General features: G+C 39.5%; 1 protein-coding gene across 4 annotated transcripts in view; it reads left to right on the forward strand.

Moving 5' to 3' along the window:
• DENND2C (DENN domain containing 2C) overlaps nt 1–22714 on the forward strand; it is an 89184-nt gene that overhangs the window by 62962 nt on the left and 3508 nt on the right. For 3 of the 4 annotated variants that reach the window (XM_054437834.2, XM_054437842.2, XM_054437823.2), the window contains exons 9-18: nt 2022–2131; nt 4852–4921; nt 5461–5538; nt 6087–6227; nt 6696–6844; nt 7594–7771; nt 13478–13519; nt 14774–14879; nt 21068–21304; nt 21551–21637. In XM_054437834.2, coding sequence (XP_054293809.1) covers nt 2022–2131; nt 4852–4921; nt 5461–5538; nt 6087–6227; nt 6696–6844; nt 7594–7771; nt 13478–13519; nt 14774–14879; nt 21068–21304; nt 21551–21637 — 1198 coding nt within the window. Of the gene's footprint in view, nt 1–2021; nt 2132–4851; nt 4922–5460; nt 5539–6086; nt 6228–6695; nt 6845–7593; nt 7772–13477; nt 13520–14773; nt 14880–21064; nt 21305–21550; nt 21638–22714 lie in introns of all 4 variants that reach the window. The other variant, XM_054437815.2, reaches the window with a different exon arrangement.

Genomic DNA, 22714 nt, shown 5'->3' on the forward strand with positions numbered 1-22714 from the left:
ACAGGCATTGAGAGGGTTAGGATCAGACCAGCATTGCCCTGCAACATCTCCAGGCAAGGCATGGAGCAGCTTTCCCTAGCCTGGGTTGGTGGTGCCACTTGTGGGTGACTTTTTGGAGATTGCTCAACTGCTGTGGGTTGGAATGGTGGCCCCCATGGGAAGGGGAGATGCCTGGCTTAACTTCCCAACCCCTAGTCGAAACACAGAGTCTCAATTCTGCAGCTACCCAGAGAGGAAACCCAGCACCTTGTGGGCCACTTGTGTACCAGATTGCAGACTGCAGCACCTGGGTGTCTGGGAGAGTCTACACTCACCCCCAGGATCCTCATGTCTGAGGGAGTATGACATTAAATAGCAAATAAAAACTCCATTACAGAGGCCACAGAAGAAAAGATGTTTTATATTTAATTTTTTCTGCTTTTTGAAAAAGGGGCTCCACATTTTCATTTTCCATTATGCTCTCTGAATTATGTAGTTTTCCTTAGTAAGGAGTGATCCCTTTAATAGGGACATTTACTCACTGTCCTGCTTATTACTTGGACCACTTCTTTCATTTCAGTTATCTGCTTGGCCACTTTAGGACTTTTGGGTTTATAAGCCTGAGTTACATGTTTCACTAAAAAAGCTGGTGAAGTACAACTGTACTGGAATCTAAGAGACATTTCCTGCATGGATTCTCATTTTCAAAAAGTCCTCAAAAATATCCCTACAGTAAATAATCAGTAAGTTTAATTTCTCATAAAATTTCTCAATGTAGCCTGAAAGTACAATGTCACAGCACTGTTAAGTGACCCAGAATGGCTACATAGTTTGTTTTTTTTTAAGAAATTAAAGGAGCCGTGCACAGTGGCACATGCTTGTAATCCCAGCTAGTTGGCCAGCTGAGACACGAGGATCACTGGAGCACAGGAGTTTGAGGCCAGCCTGGGCAACATAGCAAGACCTCCTTCTCAACAACAACAAAAAAGAAATTAAAGGGGAGATCATTTTTATTAGTTATCTGAAGGCAATATGGTAATTAGACTTAAGGGCTTTTTTTGTAGAGGACAGGTCATACTAATTTCTAAATGTCTGGTTTACTGAAATTTAGACTGTCCTATAAGTACAGTACCAGATTTATGCAAAAGGGTCTTCTATGCTAAAATTTTACAAGAAGTTGCAAACCAGCAATTAGGTAGCAAAGATTCTATGCTAAAGGAAATGATTATATATGGGGTGGATTCTCAAAATAATATCTTTTCTTTTTTCTTTTTTTGAGACAGGTTTCTCTCTGTCACCCAGGCTGGAGTGCAGTGGCGCAATCATGCCTCACTGCAGCCCCATCCTCCCAGGCTCAAGAAATCCTCTCACCTCTCAGCCTCCCGAGTAGCTGGGACTACAGGCATGTGCCACCACACCCAGCTAACTTTTGTATTTTTTGTAGAGATGGGGTTTCACTATGTTGCCCAGGCTGGTCTCCAACTCCTGGGCTCAAGTGATGCTCCCACCTTGGGCTCCCAAAGTGCTGGGATTACAGGCATCAGTCAGTGCATCTGGCCGTATCTTTTCTAAATAACATTCATCTACCATTTCAAAGCTTCTTTGATTATTGTTTGGAAAGTGTCTTGAGCTGACTAGGTTTTTGTTCTCAGTACATTGAAGAATGGATTTTTATCTTATGTCCCATGGTTCATAAAAATACTGGGTTCCCATTAGTGTGTGAATCCTGAATTAAGATTTTACCTCTTGATAGGAAACTTTTCACTAATCTCTCTTACAGTAGATGCTGAGATATCCACAGATACCATTTCTAAGTAAAAACAGGATTCTTTTTTCTTAGTAACTCTGTTCTCAGTGCGTCTTCAGTGATTTCCAGAATTGACTTTTTAATTTTGTTAAGCAGTACATAACCATGCTGAGGCTTATCAGCAACTGCTCAGGCTTATCAGAGACCTTTTTTCCTGAGATGAGGCTGAGTTTTTTATTTCTATTCCCCACTTACATAGTATAATTTAAGTCACCTGTGGTGTTATCTTTTTTAGGATGATCATGGCTATAAGCAGTCCAAAGACATGGAAGAGAGGCTTAAAGTTATCCCAAAATTTTGTTTTCCTGATTCAAAGGACTGGATGCCAACCTCAGAACTCAAGAGGTAAATGGGCTAATTTTATCTGATTTCTATTCATTAGAACTGCAAAAATAAATCAGAGTATTTGAGAAATGGGTAGAGCCATTTTTAGTGAAGCTATGTGAATACTGTGGCAAGTTAAGGATGTGGTGGGAGGAAAGGAAGAAGCAGAATTAGAACATTTCCTATGTGGGGCTTAAAAAAAAAACATGGAATAATTTCAGTGTCAAAAGGAAAACAAATTTGAGAGTCTCTTCAGTTTGCCAGTTCTACAAAAAAAAAAGTTCTATTTTACATACAATCAGAAATGCTCCCAAGTGGACAGAAAATGAAAAAAGACTTGGATTTTGAGACTCAACCTAGAAACAGAGATAAAACAGAGCAATGTCTTCATCTTCATCTTCGTTCTTCTTCAAATTAACAGAATAATCCACAGCCCAGCTTTTATGTTCCTCTGTGGAACCTGTACAAAGGGAGGCTCCAGTTTGGGAAGTGTAGTGTATTAAGAAAGGAAGTATTAAAGAATTTCTTCCAGGTATCTAGAGGAAATTACTACTTTTAATTAAAAAACTATCATAATCTCTGAATTCTGCTTGTAAATATTAATAGATGCCTGCTTTGTTCAAAACTATAATTATTGATGATGCCATTTAGTTTGAAAAGCTTCATTCATTGAACCATATCACATGGTAATGACCTTCTGGATAATAGCCTCAGCTGTTGCTTAAATAGCTCTGCACTTCAACTTCACGTTGCCTCCAGACTAAGCTACTATCTCTCATAAGCAGTTTAGCCTGATTGACACTCTCATCTCTCAGCCATCACTGTTGATGCTCTTGTGTTGTCAGTTGCACTGCTACCTTTATAAACAGCGCCTTTCATAGTGGCCTGGCTGCTCTGTGGCTGGCTTTTCCCCACGAGTTATATATGTTTATTCTAGAGTATTTGGGAAACACCGAAGAGTAAATAAAAAGCAGAAATTACAGATCACTGGCAGTCTGGTTACTGAAAGGTAATCACTGTAAATATTTTGGCATATTCCCTTCCAATCTTTATTTTTAGCCAAATACAGACATGTATATATTGTTCAAGTTTGGATTTAGGCCAGGTGCAGTGGCTCACACCTGTAATCCTAGCACTTTGGGAGGCTAAGGTGGGAGGATCATTTGAAGCCAGGTTTGAGACCATCCTGGGCAACATAGCAAGTCCCTGTCTCTACAAAAAATACCAAAAGAACTAGCCAGACATGGTGGTGTGCAGTAGTTACTCAGGAGGCTGAGGCAGGAGGATCACTTGAGCCCAGGAGTTCAAGGTTGCAGTGAGCTATGATTGTGCCACAGCACTCCAACCTGGGCAACAGAGCAAGACTCTGTCCAAAAAAAATAATAATAATAAAAGGAAGGAAGGAAGGGAGGGAGGGAGGAAAGAAGGAAGATAATAAATCTGTCTTCAGAAAATTAAGTTCTGTTCAGTGAGACCCAGTCTCTTAAAAAAAAAAAAATTGGACTTGGCCAGGTGCTGTGGCTCACGCCTGTAATCCCAGGCCGAGGCGGGTGGATCACCTCAGGTCAGGAGTTTGAGACCGGCCTGGCCAACATAGTGAGACCCCATCTCTACTAAAAATAAAAAATTAGCTGGGTGTAGTGGCACATTCCTGTAGTCCCAGCTACTCGGGAGGCTGAGGCAGGAGAATTGCTTGAACCCAGGAGGCGGAGGTTGCAGTGAGCAGAGATCGTGCCACTGCACTCCAGCCTGGGCGACAGAGTGAGACTCCGTCTCAGAAAAAAAAAATGGACTTATTTGATTATTGAGTCTGAGTTTCTTTCTTGGGCATATTTAGGTTTTCATTTTGTAAATTATCAACGCATATCTTTTGCCCATGTTTCTAATGAGGAGTTGATATTTGTCCTAATAATTTTTACATATTAAGGATATCATCCTTTGCCTATCACTGCTCTATACAGCCTCTCAGAACTAAAGAGAAGAATTTGGAACTGAGAAATGACATTATCAAAAGTCTTTGTAGCTTACCTATCTGTTTGACTAAATTGGGCATTCAACAAAAGGAAAATAAGGCCAGGTGCAGTGGCTCGTGTCTATAATCCCAGCACTTTGGGAGGCCGAGGCAGAAGGATTATTTGAATCCAGGTGTTTGAGACCAGCCCTGTAAAGATAGTGAGACCTTATCTCTACACAAAATTAAAAGATTAGTGGGGCATGGTGGCACACATCTGTAGTTCCAGCTACTTGGAAGGCTGAGGTGGGAGGATCACTTGAGCCCCAGGAGGTCAAGGCTGCAGTGAGATCTGTTTGCACCACTGCACTCCAGCCTGGGCAACAGAGTGAGACTGTCTTAAAAAATAAAAATAAAATTTAAATGAAAATAACCCTGATTAATACCTAGAGTGGATTAATAAGAAAACAAAAGGAACCAACATCAACAGCTTATCTCATACCTATTCTCTCACTCCAGTACAAAGCAAGATATTCTTAAGGCCTGGGCATTCCTTAGGAGGAGTGTGACTTGCAATGAATGTAATATTATGCCTCCTCTTAGATCACTTGAAAACTTGGACTCTAGTTTTCAATTGTTTGTTCCATGGAGAATGCCATAAGTGGTTGTTTGGATCCTAACTAGATCACAAAATGACTACTGTTGGACTCTAGTTTTCAATTGTTTCTTCCATGGAGAATGCCATAAGTGATTGTTTGGATCCTAAACTAACTATTGGCTCTTTTTTCAGTGAAACATTCTCCTTTGTCTTGACTGGTGAAGATGGAAGCCGGTGGTTTGGTTACTGTAAGAAGCTCTTGGTAAGTATCAGATTTGTGTGACAGACAGGGTTGGTCAAGGAACAATTGAGTCAGAGTAGGAACTTCAGAAACACTATCTCTAGATGAGTTTGAGGGATGCTCAATGATCTGTGTATTAAGGAAGCTGTATTAGCTTTAAACAGCAAGAGCAAGGTGGGGGTTAACCATGGAGTGTTCTAGAAGAGAAGGGGTATGGATTTATTTTATTTGTTTATAATAGAGGAAGTAACTGATGACATAGTGGCTGAATCTCAGTCTGAATATATTTGAAATAGAGTACAATGAGCTACTCGAAGGAGCTCTGAGTTACTCACCAACCATATTAGGGCTTTTTTCTTGCTTGGGTGGCCTCACTAAACCTAGAATAAAACATGCTACCATTTTTAGCACTTTTCACATCTTTCAGTGTTCACTGAAGATGAGAGCCTTGGTTACTGCTCCATACTAAAGAGTAGTAAAAGATAATTAATAGTCCAAATTAGTATTAATAAAAATGTACGTGGCTTGATTTTTTTGTTGTTGTTGTTTTTATCTTTTAGCCAGAAGGCAAAGGAAAGCGACTCCCTGAGGTGTACTGCATGGTTAGTCGCCTAGGCTGCTTCAATCTTTTTTCAAAGGTGAGTGGAGAATGAGCTGTATGAAAAATGGTGTCCTTTTTGAGCTCTCAATATTAAGTGGCATAGAGTTTAACATGTTACTTCAGAAAGGTTCCCTATTAGTAAACTAGGAACCACATGCCTGAAGGCTTAAACTTACATCTCTAATCCATTTGCTGTTGCTATATCATCTTCATTTTGGTTTGCTAGAACTTTCAGCTTAAGGGAGAACATAGTCCAAAGCTTATCTTGTCTTGTGTCTTTCTTAGAACAAATTGCAGGATATCATTGTCACTGTCACCTTCTTTGCCCCTCCCTTAGTGAGCTGAAAAGGGGCTTCTCCTTTAAAAATAAGCTGATTTATGTTAGTAACTTTTCTTCAGGGTATAATGATACCTCCCCAAGAGATATGATGCTTATTTAACTTTTATTGATTGCAGAAGCTTATCTGTCTTAAATTTTATTTGGGTTATTTTAAAGTTTGTACACCAGGTTTGGCAGTTCCTGTAATAGCATTCTTTTATGTTTTTTAACTTAGTCCATAATAAAATAACACTTTGCGTGTATAGATTCTGGATGAAGTAGAGAAGAGAAGAGAAATGTCTCCAGCCCTTGTTTACCCATTCATGCGAAGTGTCATGGAAGCTCCTTTCCCAGCTCCTGGACGCACCATCACAGTTAAGAGTTACCTCCCTGGGGCTGGAGATGAGGTAAGTTAGCTTATTTTGAAAAGATTTGATGGCCACTAAAAAGCAGGACTTACACTAGTAGGCAGTTTCCAGAGCCCAAGGGGATAGATTTCCCTTTTCCATAAACTGTAAAGAATATGTTTTATTTCCATAAAGCACTGGAGAAATATCCAGTTGATCTGTGACGTAGTTCTTCCTAGACCCAGGACCCAGAGATTTTCTACCATACATAGACTGAGTCCCTTTGTAATGACAATTTCATGTGATTAATGAAGACTGTATATACTATTGTCAGAAGGAATAAAGGATCTTGATTTACAGCACAAAAATAAGCTGTTGGGTCCTGGCATTAGTATAGGAAGCTTCACAGACCCCATGTAGCAGACCTTTCTTGAGTTTAATTTATATAAGAATAACAGGATCCATAGCGTTGGCACTAAGGATTGTTTTCCAACATTAGCTCACCTGATTCTTCATCTTGCATTTCAGTCCATTGAACTCTGCCGACCACTAGATTCCCGATTGGAACATGTTGATTTTAAATGTCTCTTTAAGTGCCTGAGTGTGTGTCATCTCATCCGGGTCTGTGCCTCTCTCCTTTTGGAGCGTAGGGTAATCTTTGTTGCCAACAGCCTAAGGTAAGAAATAAGGGAAATATGTTATTTCACACTGGTGTTTTATTTGTTCCAAATTTTAAAATTGGGGCATTTTTTTTTTACTATTAATACTTTAAGTTCTAGGGTACATGTGCACAACGTGCAGGTTCATTACATATGTATACATGTGCCACGTTGGTGTGCTGTACCCATTAACTCGTCATTTATATTAGGTGTTTCTCCTAATGCTAGCCCTCCCCCTATCCCCCCACCCCATGACAGGCCCCGTTGTGTGATGTTCCCTACCCTGTGTCCAAGTGTTCTCATTGTTCAATTCCCACCTATGAGTGAGAACAAAAATTTGGGCATATTTTTAAAATGTAGGATCAGTCTCTCAATTATCTAGTGGTATATAGTGGCATGGATAATTTCAAATGGTAAATCATCAAAAAGCCACTTGCATTAGGCTATACCAATGACTTTTTTGGGTTTTAATAAATTTCCCTTTTAAATGCATTTTGCTTACCCTATTGTCAAAAGTTGGTAATACTTTTCTAAGTAGACTAATTTTTCGCATGAGAAATTGTGGAAATGAGCTGGATTAAGATTGAACATTTTCAGTAAATTAAGTTTAAATTTTAAGTAAAATATTAAAAAATTAATGACTGTTCGCATAGTTTTTAATCTATGATCACTAACCAGCATCAATTTTTAATTCTTTAACATAATAACTGAAATGTCCTCCTTATGTTACTCTATATATGACACCATTTGTTTTCTCCTCTGGCTAGCACCCTGTCAAAATGTGGCCATGCTGTGGTAGCTACACTGTATCCATTCACCTGGCAGCATACCTATATCCCAGTCTTGCCAGCATCTATGATTGACATCGTGTGCTCGCCTACTCCATTCCTTATTGGAATCCTGTCTTGCTCCTTACCACAGCTCCAGGACCTACCCATTGAAGAGGTGAGATGGAAGAATGGAACCTAATATTGGAGCATTGAGAAGTAAAAATAAGTGATCTTAAGAGTGGTGGAATTGTTATTAATTTAGTTATTACTATTTTATGCTATTTATAATATTTCTATTAAATTATTATAATATTGCTGTTTATAATATTTCTAGTATTAAGATGGGAAAATTCGATAGTACACATAAATCCAAAGCTGTATCTTATTTACAGTAGTAACCTTGGGCTCATTCTTGTGTTATTCTACTCTGGATTAACTTTAAAAATTATTTCAAGGCCGGGCATGGTGGCTTATGCCTGTAATCCCAGCACTTTGGGAGGCTGAGGCAGGTGGATCACTTGAAGTCAGGGAGTTTGAAACCAGCCTGGCCAACATGGTAAAACCCCATCTCTACTAAAAAGACAAAAATTAGCGAGGCGTGGTGGTTCATGCCTGTAATCCCAGCTACTTGAGAGGCTGAGGCAGGAGAATTGCTTGAATCCGGGAGGTGGAGGTTGCAGTGAGCTGAGATGATGCCACTGCACTCCAGCCTGGGTGACAGAGGGAGATGCTGTCTCAAAACAAAAACCCAAAAAACCTTATTTCAAATATAACACACATATAGATAAGTGGTTAAAGCAAAATGTACAGATACATAACCAGCATTAGAATGGAATGGAAATATTACCACAATGGAATCAGTGCCAGCCCCCTAGAAGTCCCCATCATGCCTCTTTCTGTTTCCATCCCCATCCCCCACCAAAGGTACTCATTACCTTGACTTTTATGGTATTCATTTACTTGTTTTTTCTTTATAGTTTTACCCCTAGGCATTCCTCCCTAAGCAATGTAATTCAGCTTTGTCTGGTTTTAAGCTTGACATAAATAGATTCATATGGTATATATATTTTTGCCTGGCTCCCTTTTCTCAACATTATATCTGTAAGATTCATCTATGTTGATGAGGTCAACAATAGTCTAATCATTCTAACTGTATATAGGATTCCATTGTGTGAATGTACCACAATTTTCTTATCCATTCTACAGTTGAATATTTGAGTTGTTTCCAGTTTGAGGTTGTTATGAATAATGTTGCTATAAATATACATGACCCTCAGTGCATACACACATGCAGTTCAATGGGTATATACTTGGAAATTGAATTGCTGAGTCATAGGGTAAACATATCTCCAACTTTAATAAAGTTAAATTGTTTTCCAAAGTAGTTGTACCAATTTAAATTCCCTTCGACAGTGTATGAGAGTTCCTGTTGCTCCACGTCTTCACCATCACTTTTTATCATCAGTTGTATAATTTAGCCTATCTGGTGGGTGCGTAGTGTTATTCATATTGTGGTTTAATTTGCATTCCTTGATTCCTGTTGAGGTTGAGCATCCTTCTATTTATTGGTCTCTTGAATATCATCTTTTATAAAAATCTTTGTCTCTTTCCACTACATTGTTTACTCTCTTACTGTTTTGTTTTGTTTTTGAGATGGAGTCTCAATCTGTTGCCCAGGCTGGAGTGCAGCGGTGTGATCTCAGCTTACTGCAACTTCTGCCTCCCAGGTTCAAGCAATTATCGTGCCTCAGCCTCCCAAGTAGCTGGGACTACAGGTGCACGCCACCATGCCCAGCTAATTTTTTGTATTTTTAGTAGAGACGGGGTTTCACGGTGTTGGCCAAGCTGGTCTCAAACTACTGACCTCAAGTGATCTGCCTTTTTTGGCCTCCCAAAGTGCTGGGATTATAGGTGTGAGCTACCGCACCCAGCCCCTACTCTCTTATTGTTTCTTTTCTTTTCTTTTCTTTTTGAGACGAAGTCTCACTCTTGTCCCCCAGGCTGGAGTGCAGTGGTGTGATCTTGGCTCACTGCAACCTCCGCCTCCCAGATTCAAGCGATTCTCCTGTCTCAGCCTCCCGGGTAGCTGGGATTACAGGCGCCTGCCACCACGCCTGGCTAATTTTTGTATTTTTAGCAGAGATGGGGTTTCACCATGTTGGCCAGGCTGGTCTTGAACTCCTTATCCCAGGTGATCTGCTCACCTCAGCCTCCCAAAGTGCTGGGATTACAGGCATGAGCCACTGCGCCTGGCGTTAAGATGTCTTTTTATATTCTGGGTACTGGCCCCTTTGTCTGTGGCTTGCCTTTTCATTTTCAAAAATGATGTGTTTTAATGCACAGAAATTCTTAATTTTAATGTGGTTAAAATTATCAATCTTTTTCATTATAGATGGTGTTTTTAGTGAGCTGCTTAAGTTACTTTATATTAACTTCATGAAAATATTCTCCTATATTATCTCTTGGGCCTTCCATTATTTTGCCTTTAACTTTTTTTTTTTCTCATTATACTTTAAGTTTTAGGGTACATGTGCACAATGTGCAGGTTAGTTACATATGTATACATGTGCCATGCTGGTGTGCTGCACCCATTATCTCGCCATTTGGCATTAGGTATATCTCCTAATGCTATCCCTCCCCCCCCCCCCAACCCCACAACAGTCCCAAGAGTGTGATGTTCCCCTTCCTGTGTCCATGTGTTCTCATTGTTCAATTCCCATCTATGAGTGAGAACATGCGGTGTTTGGTTTTTTGTCCTTGCGATAGTTTACTGAGAATGATGATTTCCAATTTCATCCATGTCCCTACAAAGGACATGAACTCATCATTTTTTATGGCTGCATAGTATTCCATGGTGTATATGTGCCACATTTTCTTAATCCAGTCTATCATTGTTGGACATTTGGGTTGGTTCGAAGTCTTTGCTATTGTGAATAGTGCCGCAGTAAACATACGTATGCATGTGTCTTTATAGCAGCATGATTTATAGTCCTTTGGGTATATACCCGGTAATGGGATGGCTGGGTCAAATGGTATTTCTAGTTCTAGATCCCTGAGGAATCGCCACACTGACTTCCACAATGGTTGAACTAGTTTACAGTCCCACCAACAGTGTAAAAGTGTTCCTATTTCTCCACATCCTCTCCAGCACCTGTTGTTTCCTGACTTTTTAATGATTGCCATTCTAACTGGTGTGAGATGGTATCTCATTGTGGTTTTGATTTGCATTTCTCTGATGGCCAGTGATGATGAGCATTTTTTCATGTGTCTTTTGGCTGCATAAATGTCTTCTTTTGAGAAGTGGCTGTTCATACCCTTTGCCCACTTTTTGATGGGGTTGTTTGTTTTTTTCTTGTAAATTTGTTTGAGTTCATTGTAGATTCTGGATATTAGCCCTTTGTCAGATGAGTAGGTTGTGAAAATTTTCTCCCATTCTGTAGGTTGCCTGTTCACTCTGATGGTAGTTTCTTTTGCTGTGCAGAAGCTCTTTAGTTTAATTAGATCCCATTTGTCAATTTTGGCTTTTGTTGCCATTGCTTTTGGTGTTTTAGACATGAAGTCCTTGCCCATGCCTATGTCCTGAACGGTAATGCCTAGGTTTTCTTCTAGGGTTTTTTATGGTTTTAGGTCCAACGTTTAAGTCTTTAATCCATCTTGAATTAATTTTTGTATAAGGTGTAAGGAAGGGATCCAGTTTCAGCTTTCTACATATGGCTAGCCCAGTTTTCCCAGCACTATTTATTAAATAGGGAATCCTTTCCCCATTGCTTGTTTTTCTCAGGTTTGTCAAAGATCAGATAGTTGTAGATATGCGGCGTTATTTCTGAGGGCTCTGTTCTGTTCCATTGATCTATATCTCTGTTTTGGTACCAGTACCATGCTGTTTTGGTTACTGTAGCCTTGTAGTATAGTTTGAAGTCAGGTAGTGTGATGCCTCCAGCTTTGTTCTTTTGGCTTAGGATTGACTTGGTAATGCGGGCTGTTTTTTGATTCCATATGAACTTTAAAGTAGTTTTTTCCAATTCTGTGAAGAAAGTCATTGGTAGCTTGATGGGGATGGCATTGAATCTATAAATTACCTTGGACAGTATGGCCATTTTCACAATATTGATTCTTCCTACCCATGAGCATGGCTGGTTCAATATACGCAAATCAATAAATGTAATCCAGCATATAAACAGAACCAAAGACAAAAACCACATGATTATCTCAATAGAGGCAGAAAAGGCCTTTGACAAAATTCAACAACCCTTCATGCTAAAAACTCTCAATAAATTAGGTATTGATGGGACGTATCTCAAAATAATAAGAGCTATCTATGACAAACCCACAGCCAATATCATACTGAATGGGCAAAAACTGGAGGCATTCCCTTTGAAAACTGGCACAAGACAGGGATGCCCTCTCTCACCACTCCTATTCAACATAGTGTTGGAAGTTCCGGCCAGGGCAATTAGGCAGGAGAAGGAAATAAAGGGTATTCAATTAGGAAAAGAGGAAATCAAATTGTCCCTGTTTGCAGACGACATGATTGTATATCTAGAAAACCCCATTGTCTCAGCCCAAAATCTCCTTAAGCTGATAAGCAACTTCAGCAAAGTCTCAGGATACAAAATCAATGTACAAAAATCATAAGCATTCTTATACACCAATAACAGACAAACAGAGAGCCAAATCATGAGTGAACTCCCATTCACAATTGCTTCAAAGAGAATAAAATACTTAGGAATCCAACTTACAAGGGATGTGAAGGACCTCTTCAAGGAGAACTATAAACCACTGCTCAATGAAATACAAGAGGATACAAACAAATGGAAGAACATGCCTTTAACTTTTGATTATGAATCCTCCTGGAGCTTGATTTTTATGTGTATAATGTGAAGTAGGGGTTGTTTCATTTGTTTTTATATGGATAACCATCTGTGTCAATACCACTTACTGAAAAGACTGTTCCCCATTACTCCGCTGCCTTGTCCTTCTTTTAAAAAATAAAAAATAAAAAAATAACTTTTTATTTTGGAAACTTTAAACATATGTAAAAGTAAACAGAAGAGTGAAATGAATCCTTGTGTACCAGTCACCCCACTTCAGTACTTATCAAGTCATGGCCAGTCTTTACCCTTACCCATTCCTCTTTCTCATAATATTTTGAAGGCTATCCTGACACAATTTCATCTCTAAATATTACAGTGTGAATCTCTATAACATAAGGGCATATTTAAACATAACCTCAGTACCATTATCACACCTAAAATATCCAACAATTCCTTGATATCAGCAAAATCCAGTGTTTAAATCTCTAGTTGTCTCATAAACTTTTAATCATTTGTTTAAATCAGGTTCCAAACGAAGTCCACACATTGTACTTATTTATTTATTCATTTATTTATTTATTTAGAGACAGGGTCTCACTCTGTCACCCAGGCTGGAGTGCATTGGCGCAATCACAGTCACTGCAGCCTTGACCTCCCAGACTCAAATGATCGTCTCAGATCAGCCTCCTGAGTAGCTGGGTCTACAGGTGTGTATGACATGCCCAGCTAAATGTGTAGAGACAGGGTCTCACTGTGTTGCCAGGGCTGGTCTCCAACTCCTGGGCTGAAGAGATCCTGCCTCGACTTTCCAAAGTGCTGGGATTACAGGTGTGAGCCACCGTGCCTGGCCCCACACACTGTATTTAGTTGACATATTTTTAGTCTCTTTTAATCTATAGGTATGCATGTCATCATTCTTTCACTTGGAATTTATCTTTTGTTGTGTTGATTGGCTAACTTTTAAATGAGCTAAAACTTTGAGTAAATTTTGTTTAAAACTATTCTCATTGCCTGTATTTGTCTGTGAATGTCTCTGGTTGAACTTGCCTGGCTCCTTTATTTCATAGGTGCTGATAGTTGATCTCTGTGCAGACAAGTTCTTACAGGAGGTGAGTGCCAAAGGAGGTAATTACTTATGTTTTAGGATAAGTGTCTACTGTAGATAATTGGACAGACAATATGTGAAAGTACTTAAAGAATATGACTCAGGCAAAACTTTTAGTTCCTACACATAGTTGAATTGACATCATGGCCAATCATGCAAGATTGACCTGAAAAATTTGGCTTCAGTTTATAGCTGCCTATCCCAAAGGAGGAAGAAGGAAACATAAATGTCTCATTCTCAAAAGAGGTAAAACCACCTTTCAACTCCAGGTGGGTCAACACATAAGCCTCTAATTTAATTACATTTTAAAAACATTTATTAAGCACTGATTATTTCTTTTTTTGTTGTTGTTGAGACGGAGTCTCGCTCTGTCGCCCAGGCTGGAGTGCAGTGGTGCAATCTCGGCTCACTGCAAGCTCTGCCTCCTGGGTTCACGCCATTCTCCTGCCTCAGCCTCCCGAGTAGCTGGGACTACAGGCACCCGTCACCACGCCCGGCTAATTTTTTGTATTTTTAGTAGAGACGGGGTTTCACTGTATTAGCCAGGATGGTCTCGATCTCCTGACCTCGTGATCTGCCTGCCTCTGCCTCCCAAAATGCTGGGATTACAGGCCTGAGCCACCGTGCCTGGCCAAGCACTGATTATTTCTAGATATTCTGTTAGAATGTAAAAATGAGTAAGACACAGTTTGAACCCTCAGGTCTTACAGTCTAATGGGGAGAAACAGACATACATAAAGTTTTAGAAATTGTATAATAGAAATTTGTACAAGGTACAGTAGGAGCAAAAATGAAGTGACCATTTATTCTGAATATTGAAGTGGAAAGGAAGAGTTCGTAAAGCCTCCTCAGAGCAGCCCTCCGGATATAACATGTATGTAGGAGTGTGAGCTCTGAAACACAGGGTGAAAAGAAGAGTGTTTCCCAGGACATTTTCAGAATCAATTAGCTCATCATGTTTGAAACATAATTTATTTGTGGATGATCTTCATAATATAACAGAAGACTTGTAGATGAGGGAGATCTGGTGGAAAAGTGCCAGAAAATTTTACAAAGTATATATTTTTTTAATATAGTTAAAATATATACACCATAAACATGAAAGATTTTTCATGTAGGGAAGGAAACTTCAGACTGACTCTTTAGCCAAAATATATACAGTCACTTGTGGAATTTTGGAGAAATAACTAGGGCATATTTGAGACTTAATCCCTCAAATCTCATACAAAGAAAAATCTCCATTTTTTTTCTTCTTAAGGTATCTGATGAGGATGAAATTCTACCACCAAAACTTCAAGCTGCCCTGATGCAGATTTTGGAAGAACGAAATGAAATCTTGACTCAGGAGCAGAATTTTTCACAAGGTATGAGACAAGTGAGCCAAGGACTTAAGGTTAAGATAGTAAATATTTACTGAATGCCCAGCACTATGTTAAAGGATATACCAAAGTAGCATTAGATTGCCTGTGCCTTGAAAATCTTATAATCAGCTTCCTTGCTTATCCTCAGTATGCCCGGTCCTCTTCTATTTCAGGACCTTTCCACTTGCTCATTTACATTTATAGAATGCTATTCCCGCAGATATCCACGTGACTCCTGCCCTTTCTTTCTGTAGGTCCATGCTCATGTCATCTTCTCACTGAGGCCCTTCCTGACTGCCCTGTTTTAAATTGTACCCATTCCCCTAGTGCTCCTTATCCTCTTCCCCTTGCTTTAATTTTCTTCAAGGCTCTTAGCACTATCTCATATGCTGCAGCGTAAGTTCCGTGAGAACAGTGGCTTTATTTTGTTCTCTATCTCCAGTACTTTAAACAGTATTCAGTAAATAGGTACTCAATAAATACTTGTTAAATAAATGGGCAAATAATATTTATTGGGCGCTTATACTGTATCAGGCATTATGCTAAGCACTTGGCATACATTTTGTTTTATCTTTATGAAGCAGGTATCATTATTTAATCCTCATTTTACAGATGAGAAAACTAATGCTATGTACTGACAGGGAACATTAGGGAAGGAGCAGGGGTTTTTGTTTGTTTGTTTCAGGTTTTTTCTTTTTCTATTTTTTGTTTCTTGCTCTGTCACCCAGGCTGGAGTGCAGTGATGCAATTATAGCTCACTGCAGCCTCAACCTCCTGAGCTCAAGCAATCCTCCTGCCTCAACTGGGACTACAGGCATGCACCACCACACCTAGCTAATCTTTTTATTTTTTGTAGAGACAGGGTCTCACCACGTTGCCTAGGTTGATTTCAAACTCCTGGTCTCAAGCAATCCTTCTGCCTTAGCCTCACAAAGCACTGGGATTACAGTTGTGAGCCACCACACCTGGCCTAGAAGGAGCAGATTTAGAGGAGTAATAAAAAGTTTAGTTTTGGATGTTACAGTTTGAGATACCTATTAGAAGTTTAATACTTAAGCAGACATCCAACTGGAAATGTTTTAGAAGAAAGATTTGGGCTAAAAGCAAACATTTAGAAATTGCTGTTTTAAAGCTGTGGGACCAGATGAGATGATCGTATAGAGTGAGTATTGTTAGAAAATAACAAAGGTTTAAGGATTGAGCCCTGTGTTGGTTGTAAATGGCGTGGTTAGATTTCCAACACTTGGAGGTTGGAAGGAGGAGAACTATCCAGCAACAGAGACTAAGAGGAGCAGCCAGTAAAGAAGGAGAAAAACCAGGAAAGTATGTGTGTAAACTGCCAGGAGTGTGGGCAGGTACAGTGGCTCACACCTGTAATCCCAGCACTTTGGGAGGCCAAAGCAGGAGGATTCCTTGAACCTAGGAATTCCAAACTAGCCTGGGCAACATAGTGAGACCTCATCTCTACAAAAAGTGAAAAGAAAAATAAAAAAACAAACAGGAGTGTGACATTGCAGAAGTTGAGCAAAGCGAATACTTCATGAAAAGAAGAGTAGTCAATTATGCCTACAGCTGCAAAGAGACCAAGTATGGCAAGGACTAAGATTTGACCAGTAGATTTGACAATATGAAGACCTTGATAACAGCAGCTTCAGTGGAATGAGGGGAAGAAAGTGAGATGGGAGAGGGTTCAAGAGAGAATTAGAATTCCATTCAGCCAATTGATTGTAAAATTTATTATTTATTATTTTTATTTTTATTTTTGAAACAGGGTCTTGCTTTGTCACCCAGGCTGGAGTGCAGTGGTGCGATCATAGCTCACTGCAGCTTTGACCTCCTGAGCACAAGCAATCCTCCTACCTCAGCCAGCCATGTAGCTGGGCCTACAGGCGTGCACCATCACACCTGGCTAGTTTTTTTGTATTTTTTGTAGAGACGGGGTTTCACGATGTTGCCCAGGCTGATCTTGAATTCCTGGGCTCAGGCAATTCACCCACCTCGGCCTCCTAAAGCCGTGGGATTACATGGGTGAGCCATTGCGCCCAACCATAAAATTTAATTGGATGTACAAAGGGCCAAGAATAGCTAAGGCACTCAAAAAAGAAGAAGATTGGAATGCTTGCACTACTAGACATCAAAAATTATTATAAAGATAGTAATTAAGATAGTTTGGTTTTGGTGCAGAAATAGAGCAATAGAAAGAATACAGAGTGCACATGCATAAGGAAACTTGATTTGTGTCAGTGCCGGCGTTGTGTATCAGTGGAAAAAGGATGGACCATTTAATAAATGATACTAGGGCCGGGCGCGGTGGCTCACACCTATAATCCCAGCACTTTGGGAGGCGGAGGTGGGCAGATCACTTGAGGTCAGCAGTTTGAGACCAGCCTGGCCAACATGGTGAAACCCCGTCTCTACTAAAAATACAAAAATTAGCTGGGTGTGGTGGTGCGCACCTGTAATCCCAGCTACTCAGTATGCTGAGGTAGGAGAATTGCTTGAACCCAGGAGGTGTAGGTTGCAGTGAGCCAAGATTGTGCCACTGCACTCCTGCCTGGGTGACAGAGTAAGACCCTGTCTAAAATAATAATAATAATAAATGATACTAGGACAATTGGTCTTCTATATGAAAAAAATGAATATGGATCTACACCTCACACTATACAGAAAATTAATTCCAGTGAATTTAAAGACTTAAATGTTAAAAGCAAAGCTTTTGAAAATATTTTTAAAAGAATAGAAGTAAATATTTTATGTCAATAAAACAGTGGTGGGGTTCTTAAAAATACGGCACAAAGAGCAGAGACCATAAAGGAAAAGATAGGTTAATTTGACTGTGTTAAATCTTTACATTTTTTTTTTCGTCAAGGGACACCATGGAAAAGAGATTTTAAAAACTAGTTACAGACTAGGTGAAGACATCTTGAATATATATAACTATCAAATGAACAGTGTCTAGAATTTATTTTTTTAAAAAACACCTGTAAATCAGTAAGAAAAAGATAAACAATCTAATAGAAAAATGAGGAAAAGATAGGAACAAACATTCAAAGAGGAAGAAACATGATAAGCCCATAAATAATTGAAGAGACGTGCAACCTCACTACATCATTTACATTCAGGGAAGTGTAAATGTAAGCCACAATGCAATACCATTTTTTATACCCACCATATTCACAAAAACTAAAAAATCTGCCCAGGCACTGTGGTTCATACCTATAATCCTAGCACTTTGGGAGGCCAAGGTGGGAGAATCATTTGAGCCCAGGAGTTCAAGACCAGCCTGTGTAACACAGCAAGACCCTGTTTCTACAAACAAAATTAAAACATTAGCCAGGAGTGTTGATGTGTGCCTGTAGTCCCAGCTACTCAGGAGGCTTGGGTGGAAGGATCACTTGGGCCCAGGAATTTGAGGCTGCAGTGAGCTGTGATGGTGCCACTGCACTCTAGCCTGGGCAACAGAGCAAGACCCTGTCTCAAAAAAAAAAAAATTAAGTCTGACAATATCAAGTGTTGGTAAGAATGTGTCAAGTAGTTCAACCACTTTGAGGTTGGCATTATCTAGTAAAATTAAAGGTGTACATATCCTACAACCCAACAGTGTAGTTTGTAAATACATACCCTAGTGAATCTGTTGCACATGATCACTAGGAAACAAGTTCAATAATTTTTATAGTGCCATTATATGTGATAGCAAAAACTAAAAACAGTGTGAATATCCATTTTCAGGAGAATAAAGCCTTAAGAATGAATTTTTTTTTTGAGATAATGTTTCATTCTGTCAACCAGGCTGGAGTGCAAGTGGTGTGATCATGGCCCACTGCAGCCTTAATCCCCTATGCTCAAGCAATCCTCCTTCCTCAGCCTCCTGAGTAGCTGGGACCACACTTCTGTGCCACCACGCTCAGCTAATTCTTTAATTTTTTGTAGAGATGGAGTCTATGTTGCCCAGCCTTGTCCTAAGCTCCTGGGCTCAGGTGAGCTGCCTGCTTCAGTCTCCTGAAGTGTTGGGATTACAGGCATGAACCATTTTAGCTGCACCCAGCTAAAAATGAGTCTTAAAAACATATATTGAATAAAACAGTAAGTTGCAGAAGAATACAATATTTTGTATATCGTTCAAAGACATACAAAAACCTACTAATATGCTGTTGGGGTTTTATATGTGCATAGTGAAACTATAATGCAGAGCAAGGGAATAATAAATACAAAATTCCATGGTCACTCTGTTGGAAAGTAAGAGAAGAATGCCATTAGAGAGAGTCGCACAGGAAACTTCAAAGATATTAGTAATGTTCTGTTTCTAAGCTTTGTTTGTGTTACGGAATTTATTCATTTCACTTTTGATCTTATAAAATACTCATACATATCAAAGAATATGTAAAGTATATACATTAAAAAGGAAAGAGTAAAGAAATTATAGAAAAACGTAATTTTTAAAAGAAAGAAATTAAGATGTAACAGTGAGGCAAAAGTGTTGAAGATAAATGCAGTGTTGGGGCTGGGTTTGGTGGCTCATACCTATGATCTCAAGCACTTTGGGAGGTCAAGGCAGGATAAGTTCAATACCAGCCTGAGCGACATAGCAAGACCCCATCTCTACAAAAAAAAAAAATTAACAAAAAGAAAAAAAGATAAATGCAGTGATGAACATGGATTCTCAGCTGCAGAAGGAAAGAGATGAGAAGGAAGGGTGTTGGACAAAATATAACAAAAACCTAGATTAGAGTCAAAATGTAATTCAGAAAGAGACCTTGGAAATCACCTGGTCAGCATAGATATGGACAGGCCAACTGAGAAAAGTGAGCCACCCACTATTATGCAACTGCTTTATGGTAGAACTCTGACTAAACTTAGGCTCCTGATTCCCATCCTGGGTGGATCCCTGGGAAAAGAGCAAGAAACAATGTGAAGGTGGGGGAAAAAGACTATTTGGATATGGAAGAAAAAGAGGGAGTGTAAGTTGAATCTGAAGTTTGAGCCTGGGACCTGGAAGGCAATATAATGTAGTATATTATAGGGATTAAAAATCACCTGACTTGTGAGTCCAGCATCTTCACTTACTAGATGGGATGACCCTGGAGAATTTATTTAATCATTTGGCATCTCAGTTTCCTCTGTAAAAGAAAAATAAAAATAATAGATTATTATGTTTGTAGAAGCACTTAATACAGTACAACATATCTTTAGCACTCAAATAACTATTTTTATGGAATAATTATAGTGCAGTATGAAATGGCAATGTCAGCCAGGCATGGTGGCTCACATCTGTAATCCCAGCACTTTGGAATGCTGAGGTGGGAGAATTGCTTGAGCCCAGCAGTTTGAGACTAGCACTTGGGCAACATAGCAAGACCCTGTCTGTATTTTGGAAAAAAAAAATCTTTATTTAAAAAGATGGGAATATTGAGAGGGAAACTGATTTCGTGGGGAAATATAATGGGTTTGGCTTTAGATATGTATTGTTTGTTTAATTGATTCATAGTCCAAGTTCCAAAAAGAACCTGATATAGTGACCTTTAGACAGATGGAACTTATGTGCTAATGGGACAGCCAAATAATAACCACCCGTAGGTAGCCTGAAAATGTAGAAGGTGAGATAACAGGGCTGGAAAACTAAGGTTTGGAATTACAGTATTATCATAGCCAGCTCTATCTCTGTGCCAGTTAGCCCTTTACGGAAGGGAATGTTGAAGAGGAGTGTCTGAGCACCATGCTCAGGAAGAGAAAGAAAGGACAAGAGAAAAATAACTGCTTTGTCATTAAGTCAGGAAAGGAACCAGGAAATCAGAAGAGCATAGAGTTGTGGGGGACAAGAGAGACAAGGAGGTAGTCAGCACAAATGCAGCATGGAGCTTAAAGGAGATAAAAATAGAAGAGCAGATTAAATTTGGCTGGCTCTCACCAGTGGCCTTTGAAAGAGCAGTTACAATGAAATCAACAGATGTGCAAGCCAGGTTGCAAGATGTAGAAGGAGTATGTATGGGAAGAAAATGAAGGGAAGGGTAGAAGTAATTAGCCTTTTCTAGGTCATGGAGAAAGAAAGTGAAGAATGAACACTCCTAGATTTATTCTCAGTCCTTTAATCTATAACTTCTTAGGCACGACTTCCATAACCAGAGCCAGTGTTTCCAGATACAGATAACTGAGGAGATTTTTTTCTTTTTTTTTTTTTTTTCATGTTGCAGCAGATGTGACACTCAACTCTCTGGTATCCGAAGCATTTGTCAGGTTTTTTGTGGAGTTGGTAGGACATTATTCTTTGAACATGACTGTCACTGAGCGTGGGGAGCGTGTTTTCCAAAGGGAACCATTCCGTAAGTCCCACACCTCCCGAAGTGTACGCCACTTCCTGGATCTCTTCATGGAGACTCAGATGTTTGCAGGATTCATCCAGGACCGAGAGCTTCGGAAAAGTGGAGTTAAAGGTCAGTTTCATTATAAAGTTCTCCCTCTCTATTTAGTGAATACCTTGAAAGATTTTACTATATTATGAATAAAAAGTATTGTAAAGTGACAAGGGCTCAAAATCCGAGTTGTTTATTATGAGAATTGTTTATTTTGTAATATTGTTTTAGCCCTGGAAATAATACACTGGTTATGAGCACAGAGTTTGATGTAATTCCCAGTCTGGAGTGTTACACAGTTTCACCAACATGAGCTTTTCCTTGTAGGATTGTTTGAGGTCCGGGCCATCCAGTATTTGGAAACAATTCCTGAGTCGGAGCCCAGTGGGATGAACAGAATTTTGCGGAGTCTTGGTGAGTTGCTGTGTTTTCCTGTTAGATAAATGTGGCTGAAGACCAGGCGCAGTGGCTCATGCCTGTAATTCCAGCACTTTGCGAGGTCAAGTAAGGAGGTTTGCTTGAGGCCAGGAGTTTGAGACCAGCGTGGGCAGCATAGTGAGACCCCATCTCTACCCAAAATTTTAAAATTAGCTGGGCATGGCTGGGCATGGTGGCTTGCGCCTGTAATCCCAGCACTTTGGGAGGCTGAGGCAGGTTGATCACCTGAGGTTAGGAGTTCGAGACTAGCTAGCCTGTCCAACATGATGAAACCCCATCTCTGCTAAAAATACAAAATTAGCCTGGTTTAGTGGCAGGCACCTGTAATCCCAGCTACTTGGGAGGCTGAGGCAGGAGAATTGCTTGAACCCAGGAGACAGAGGTTACAGTGAGCAGAGATCACACCATTGCACTCCAGCCTGGGCAACAAGAGCAAAACTCCATCTCAAAAAAAAAAAAATTAGCTAGGCATGCTGGCACATGCCTGTAGTTCTAGCTACATAGGAGGCTGAGAGGCCTGAGGGGGATCGCTGGAGCCCGGGAGTTTGAGGCCTCAGTAAGATGATCTTGCCACAGATGACAGAGTAAGATTCTTGTCTCTAAAAAAATAAATAAATAAAAAATAAAAAAAAAATAAATAAAAATAAAAAAATAAAAAATAAATAAAAATAAATGAAAAATAAAAATAAAAAATAAATGTGGCTGAAAAAGTTTTGCGGTAAGTGGGTCTCATCACAAAAGCTTTATAATCAGATCAGCAATATAGCCTTAAATAGGCTGACCATAAACCATGATGCTAGTTTCAAAGTGTTTTGGAGAAAAAGCAGCATTTTTCTCAAAATTTGGGATCCCTCATCAGAGTGGTCTGTGGGGCCATTTCCCAGAGATGAACTTCCCTGATATAAGTTTATTTATTTCATGATATGTTTGCATATCATGATTATTAATCTTTTCTAGGACACATTCCTTGGAGAATCTTATAAAAACTGTGGTCCTTTTTCCCAGAAAAATGTATTTACAGCATATAAATAAATTTTGCATATAATTTTAGGC

Source organism: Pongo pygmaeus, chromosome 1 (genome assembly GCF_028885625.2).
Source record: "Pongo pygmaeus isolate AG05252 chromosome 1, NHGRI_mPonPyg2-v2.0_pri, whole genome shotgun sequence".
NCBI lineage: Eukaryota > Metazoa > Chordata > Mammalia > Primates > Hominidae > Pongo > Pongo pygmaeus.